The following is a 7,034-nucleotide window of genomic DNA, read 5'->3' as shown; positions in this document are numbered from 1 at the left end:
GAAGCTTTAACTAGGACGGTTAACAGCAAACGGAGGCGGAGCTCCTGCAGCTGGTAGACAGTCTGATGTCACATCCTGTCATGAACACAAAGGTCAGAGTTCATCTGTTGACCTGACTGGATACATAAAGACTGTGGACATGTTTTAGACGTGAGCCTGACTCATTATGATGACTCTGAATGTAACGTCACATTAGAACCTCAGGTTCACTTAGAAAGTCACTTTTTATCGGTACAATAAGAAAACCTGGACTGATGTTGRCAGCAGATAGTAAAACTGCTGTTAAATTAGATTTAACAAAGATTTACTTCATCTTTTAATATCTGATTATTGGATCCATCGTGACAATAATCAATAATTACTAGAATATGTGTTAACAGCAGCCCCAGTTTAAGTCGCGCTGCCTGCGTAACGTTTTAGAAAATATCCAAGATGGCGTCGCTCCAGAGACTGGATATATTTCACAGGGTGAAACGACATGTTGACGACTTTAAGGAATCACACGCAGCCTGCAGCCGATTTGTAGGGATGTAAAAACTTTCATCTGTTGCTTAGCAACGGCGGCCTTGAGGGGCGGAGCCTCCAGTGCCGGCCATGATGGACCCAGGTAACGTTAAACTCTGAACTCAACAGTCTGGGCTCGTTATCCCATTAAAGACTTTTATTAATTCTTTACCTGAACTCCTCTGGAGGAGCTGAGTAGCTTTAAACGCCTCCAGCAGCTTTATGGTTATAAGTATATATAAACGCATGAGATTAAAATGAACTTTATTTTGAAAACCCAACTCCTCCTGCTGGATGTGGAGCAGAACGAGGCCCGTCTGAAGCAGAGGCAGAGAAAACGATCAGCTGGACGCATTTCAGTTCATCGACGATAACGATGATACCGATACTGATACCGATAATAACGATACCGATAATAACGATACCGATACTGATACTGATACTGCATGCGCCAGTTAAACCTGAGAACACGGTTAAAGCTCAGTTCAGCCGGTTTTGTTGTCTGAGGATCAGCAGAGCTTCATGTTCTCGTTCTACCAGCCATGAGATGAATCTAACCAGCTGGATCCTCAGGCTGCAGCAGAGCAGGTGAGGCAAGAGAGCAGCAGGAAGGACTGAGAGGATTTGGCTCACCTGAGTGTCTCCAGCTGAGGTTCTGGTTCTGACCCAGCAGGTCCACCTGGACGGCCGCCTCCCTGGTCTCGGCTCTACAGCTCTGGCAGCCCACCTCCTTCCTCGTCTCCTCCTCTTCCTCAGGACTCTCCCACTGGCAGCCCACCTCCCGGCTGCCGCCCTGCCTCAGCAGCAGGATGCACAGCTCCTCCCCTCCACCAGGGGGCTCCATGGCTGCTGCAGGAACATACAGCAGAACCAGAACCACGTCAGAACCAGAACCATCTCATAGATCTACAGCGCCTAGAACACACAGCCTGATCCAGACATCACAGCTCTAGGCTGACCCGTCCAGAACCAGGCTGGTCTCTGGGTTTCCATCTGGACCCGACAGTACAATCAGCAGAACCCCAGGACGTTCTGGGAACCACCGGAACTTCCTGTAACCATGGCGACAGCTCTATCCGCTCCACAGACAGGAGTTGGACCGGAACCATCTGGGCCTCCACCATGTCCGAACCTGACCCTTCCCTGGTTCTATTGCAGACTCAGTAGAGGTCTGGATCGATCACAGGGTTCTACAGCCACAGCGGTTCGGTTTCCTCTGAACCACAACCTGCAGGCTCAGGTTCGGTTCCGGTTCGTTCTAAGGGAACCTCTAGCTTAACCGAACCCGCGCCGGTTAGCTCGATGCTAAACTCACCATGTAAGCTCACCTGACGGTCGCGAGGCCACTTCCGCAGGGTCCACTGTGACGTCACGCCCGGAATATAAAGATTAAAGTCCGAACTCCATATTCTGTTCAACACCGGACCTTACGAACCCAACCGAATCAGAACCACAACAGGCCGCGCCGGGATCCTTACTGCTGCTGCTCTTCTTCTGCTGAGTGGTTCCTGCTCGCTGCTGCCCCCAGCGGCCGCGACGGGAACTACAGGCTGATTTTATTAGAAAGTTTTATTTTTTATTTATAAAAAAACATCACTTCCACTCCCATACATTGACCAAAACACGCTTATATCTGCAGGGTCGCTCGGTTCCACACTGGAAAATGTACTGTTATTTATTATTATTGTGATTATTATTAAACAGAGAAACGTCTCCTTTGGTTGTAGAAGCGGTGACCCACCTACTCTGGCACAATACTGCCATCTTCTGGGAGGGAGCAGCATGACCACGGGAAGAATGCTCTCCGTCCTGCAGTGAACAGATTATAGCAAACATCTCCCATAAATGTATGCACCTTATTCAGTGTTCAGGTAGAAACCAAAGTTCATAGGTCCCGAACAAATCCAGAAGGAAAATGAAAAGTTGTGCCTGCAACTGGTACCAGAACCCGAACCAGAGATGGTACCTGATAACGGAAACTGGTCATTTCTGTGTATACAGAACCAGGTTAGTTTTATAAAAGTGATGGAAAAACTGTGCAGCTGAAGGCTAGGGGTGGTTACTATGGTAATGCCAGCTCTTCAGGCGGCAGCCCACCTGGACCGGACTGGACCAGACCGGTGAACTGATGTGGAAATGACAGGAACCTTCTGCAGAACCAGAACCCAGTCTGATCCGGCATGTGTGGCACATACATTCAGAGACTTCAGGCGGTGTGTTCAGGTTTATTGGACTCATACAACATAAATAAAAGCTTTCATATACAGTGATGTTCTTCTCAGCACCAGAACCGAGCCTTAACTGGGTCCAGTCACAACCGGGTCAGAATCGGAACCATCCGACTGGACCGCCGGCGCCGCTGCGGTTCTGATGGTGGAACAGGAAGATCTTCTGCCATGATTGTCAGCCTCTGTGCTTCACAAGAACGACGACAGCAAAGGAATAAATACTCCCTATGTACATTATTCACACAGACCGGGCCCAAACGGACCGGGCCCACCAGAACCAGGCTGCCAGAAGCGGACCAGAACCAAGGTCCAAAGTGAGGCCCGGTCCGGTCCAGTTAGTTTCACCAATACAAAACACAAAGGAAGAAGACAGAAGATGAACACTGACCCCTGGTGTTCTCCAAGGTGAACTACGCCACTGCAACAGGCCGTTACCATGGAAACCTGGGGGATGAAATGCCCCATGATGCCGAGCTCCTGACCAGCCTACATCAGTAACTGATCCGATACTGGACTCATGAGGGAGGGGTTCAGCAGAACCAGAGGCCCAGTTAAACCGGTTTAGAACTGGTGTGATCAGGATTAAACCGGTTTAGAACTGGTGTGATCAGGATTAAACCGGTTTAATGCCTGATGTGATCCAGGTTACACAGTGTAAACATTGTTTGACCACATCACAATCTTTTAATGGTTTCCATGGCAACCAGAGGTTGTGTCCATCAGTCTGAGGTCCGGCACTTGAACAGAACCAAAACCAGCAGAACCCCAGTTCCTGCGATCCGGTCCGATCAGAGTCTCTTCAGACTGTCCGTTTCTGACTGAACGGACGATGTCCCACATGGCTCATATCTGGGCCCCCAGCAGAGGACCGGTCCGGCGGTCTGCAGGAAGACCGTCCAGAACCAGAAGAAGGTCTTTGAAGGACGGCTGGAGTTCTGGTGGAACCATTTACAACATGCATGTCTCTTTGGACTCCCATAAATAAAAACAGAAGCAGATAAAAGGAACGGACAGAACCTCATGTCCGGTCTTTGGGTTGGCGCTGGTGCAGTTCTGCTGCTAACCACAAGATGGCAGCAGAACTGATGACTAGACTTCCTGAAGGCAGGACTGGTTCTGCTGAGTCACGGTTCTGACCCAGCAGTGGGACGCTGTCCTGCTGCCGTCCAGGAAGACCCGGACAGGATGAGGTCATCGCAGGTGGGCGGAGCTTCAGTCAGAGTCACTGCCAGGTTTACGACACAAGAACAACCAACAAGACGACAAAGAGGACAGTCAGGGTGTCCATGCTTCCTGTCCGTCCAACGGAGACACCTTCCTCCTCCTCCTCCTCTTCCTCCTGCAGCACAACGAGGAGGAGGAGGAGGTGATGAAGGGCTTGGTGGTCCCAGCTAAGCAGAGTTCAGGAACTCCAGAGCCACTTCATAGCAGAATTTATATTGTTCCTGTGGAGACACACAATATATAATTAATGTAATAAATTCATTTAAAATAATTAATTCTAATAATATAATTAATATAAAGCCCAGAATGTATAAAACCCCCACAAAGTATTAAGAGGCAACGATATTAATGACCTTTTAATAATAATAATAATAATAATAATAATAATAATAATAATAATAATAATAATAATAATAATGGTGATAAAGTTTCTCACCAGCAGGTCCACCATGTTGGGTTTGTTGTTTCTGAGCGTCTTGACGGCGTGGAAGACGTCCACACTTCGCTGCTGCCTCAGCATCTCACACACGATGCTGACGCTGCAGAAGACGCCGCTGCGCCCGCCGCCATTCCTGAGGGACACGGGGGACATGAAGGGACATGCTCAGAGAAAAACAGCACCTGCTCCTCCTCTATTTGACCACCAGATGGAGACAAAACATCACTAAAGACACAGGAGACCAGCAACGGTTCTGCTGGACGAGTCCTACTGGAACCACAGCAGGTCCACTGGCCCAGTACCAGCGGTACCACGTATCGATGTGCCCTTGGGTAGTACAGTGTGTAGGACTGTGTGTAGACTCACAGGCAGTGGACGACGGTGCGTCCCTCGCCGCCGTCGTACTCGTCCTGCCATTTGTCCACCTGGTGGACGAGCTTCAGGAAGGAGCGCTTGGAGACGGGTGTGTCCCGGTACATGGGCCAACCCAGAAACTGGAACTGCTGCACCATGCGGTACCCGTCCTGCGGCTGGAAGGGGACAGGAGGAGACGGGGACAGGTTTTAAATCAAATGCACCCTGAGAGGTGGGTGGAGAGCTGAAGCTAGCAGGAAGTTAGCAAGACGTCAGTGGATGCCACAGGAGCTTAACAGGAAGTTAACAGGATAAAAAGGATAGCGGAAGCTGGGAGGCTGTAGGCTCCAGACCCGGGAGCGGAAGGTGTGAAGATCAAACGCACCCTGGCGGTGTTGTAGATCCTGAAGATGCGGCTGATGACGTCCTCCTCCAGGTCCGCAGAGACGAATTCCACCTGCAGCGAGCCGAGGCGGTGGACGCCGTTCTCCGGCCAGTACTGGGGACACAGCTGAGACAGAGATGTCCGTCAGGCGCCGGACCGCGTTGCTCGCGGCTCGCCACTGACCTTTGACCTCACCTGGGCGGGATCCATGTCGTTCAGCATCACGATGGATGTGCAGTGGTAGTCTAGAACCAGGCGCCAGAAGTCCTTGACCGTATTGGGCAAAGGATGCTGGGTAACGATGAAGGCCGACGGCTGCTTATAGCTCTGCAACACACCAACACAGGAAGTGACATCACACGGCAGAACCCTGCTTGTGTTAGCACTAGCGTAGCATGACGTACGTCCATGAGCGCGGCGTTGATGTAGTTGGAGCTCTCGCCGTCGATGGTGATGAGGAAGGGCAGGCAGCGGTCCGGCGGCAGAACGTCCATGCAGCGGTTCTTCTCGTGGTTCCTAGGCAACAGCGCGATGCTGCAGTCCTCCACGCGCAGGGTGGGCGTCACCATGTTGAGGGTCTGAGCAGACGGAAGCCATGTTGGGTGAGAAGGTTGGAGAGAAAACATGAAACGGATTCAGGGCGAAATATTCTGGACTTTATGGATCAACAGAGAAAAACTTTAAGATTCACTTCAATTTAAAATAATTTATTATTGTTCTTAGTATTGATAATAATAATTAATAGATTTCTGTAATCTGAACTTTTAAAACAAATACATTTTTACTAAAAATATAATATATAACATATAATATCTAGTAGTCGTTTATAGGGTTAGGGGTGGCGTAAAACAAATTTAAACTAGTTTTTATATTTAATTTTTAACATTTGGTATTTGCAATTTTAAGTATTAAATATGTGATGTTGGACATAACCAGGTTGGCTTTAATGTAATTTTATTTAATAATAATAATAATATTGTTATGAATATTAATAATTGGATTGAACTGGATTGAAGTTATTAATAATGAATATCCACTACGTAAATATGTTTTAATCTGGATTTTTTAGGAATATTTTCTATATTTTTTGGCATGTTTTCTGGATACGTGGTGAGTTTTCCCATGATCCTCCAGTCCTAATCATGTGCTGGTGGCACTGCCCCCTGCTGGCCGTACCCTGAACTCCTCCTTCATCTGGCAGGAGTTGGTCTGGGGATCCAATCGGTTCATCTCGTAGTACAGCGAACGCAGCTGATTGGCCGGAACGGCGGTGTTTCCGCAGAGACACGCCTCCAAGATGGCGTCATGGATGAAGACGTACTGCTCCTGTGGACACAGAGGGACGGACGGCGTTATGGCGACAGACAGCAGGACGGGGAAATGTCACGTCAGTCATGATTTATGTCCACAGGAGGAAGAGGAGGAGGAAGAGCGGGACGTTGTGCTGCTGTCACTTCCTGTCAGCTGCAGGACGTCAGGTGAAGCGACCTGAGGAGCTTCGTCTTCCTCATTGGGCTCAGTGAGGAAGAGGAGGATGGTGAGGGTGTGTCATCAGCAGGGGTCAAAGGTCAGAGCCCAAAGCAACAAGGCAGTTCAATGTCAGAATCATGAAAAAACATTTCACATTTTGCTGATTCTCACCACATCGTCATCAATATAAATCAATATATTGCTTCAGAAATATTGATCAGTGTTCCATTTATTATTGATCTATAGCAAAACTGGAAAGAGCTCAGGGTTTCGGCTGTTTTTCAGTTCTCTGAAAGTTTGTTCCAGATTTGTGGTGCATAGAAGCTGAAAGCTGTTTCTTAAGGTTTGGTTCTGATGCAGAGCAGAACCAGAATCTACAGTCAGAAGGTGGTGTAGAACCAGGTGGTGTAGAACCAGGTGGTGTAGAACC

The 7,034-nt window shown here is 48.7% G+C and overlaps 1 protein-coding gene across 1 annotated transcript in view; it reads right to left on the bottom strand.

Annotated features, from left to right (window-relative positions):
• Window positions 1-2,713: 2,713 nt before the first annotated feature.
• The window catches only part of LOC103460173 (receptor-type tyrosine-protein phosphatase mu-like), a 97,680-nt gene continuing 93,359 nt past the window's right edge, over window positions 2,714-7,034 (bottom strand). Inside the window, exons 33-39 of the mRNA XM_017303119.1 lie at window positions 6,311-6,460; window positions 5,539-5,712; window positions 5,330-5,461; window positions 5,135-5,260; window positions 4,762-4,925; window positions 4,393-4,528; window positions 2,714-4,177 (exon numbers count right to left, since the gene is read on the bottom strand). Of these exons, the coding sequence (XP_017158608.1) occupies window positions 4,124-4,177; window positions 4,393-4,528; window positions 4,762-4,925; window positions 5,135-5,260; window positions 5,330-5,461; window positions 5,539-5,712; window positions 6,311-6,460 (936 nt within the window). The 3' untranslated portion in view covers window positions 2,714-4,123. The remainder of the gene's footprint in view (window positions 4,178-4,392; window positions 4,529-4,761; window positions 4,926-5,134; window positions 5,261-5,329; window positions 5,462-5,538; window positions 5,713-6,310; window positions 6,461-7,034) is intronic.

This window comes from Poecilia reticulata, unplaced genomic scaffold (genome assembly GCF_000633615.1).
Source record: "Poecilia reticulata strain Guanapo unplaced genomic scaffold, Guppy_female_1.0+MT scaffold_190, whole genome shotgun sequence".
Lineage (NCBI taxonomy): Eukaryota > Metazoa > Chordata > Actinopteri > Cyprinodontiformes > Poeciliidae > Poecilia > Poecilia reticulata.
The sequence above is the reverse complement of the archived record's forward strand: the minus strand, read 5'-3'. Positions and strand labels throughout refer to the sequence as shown.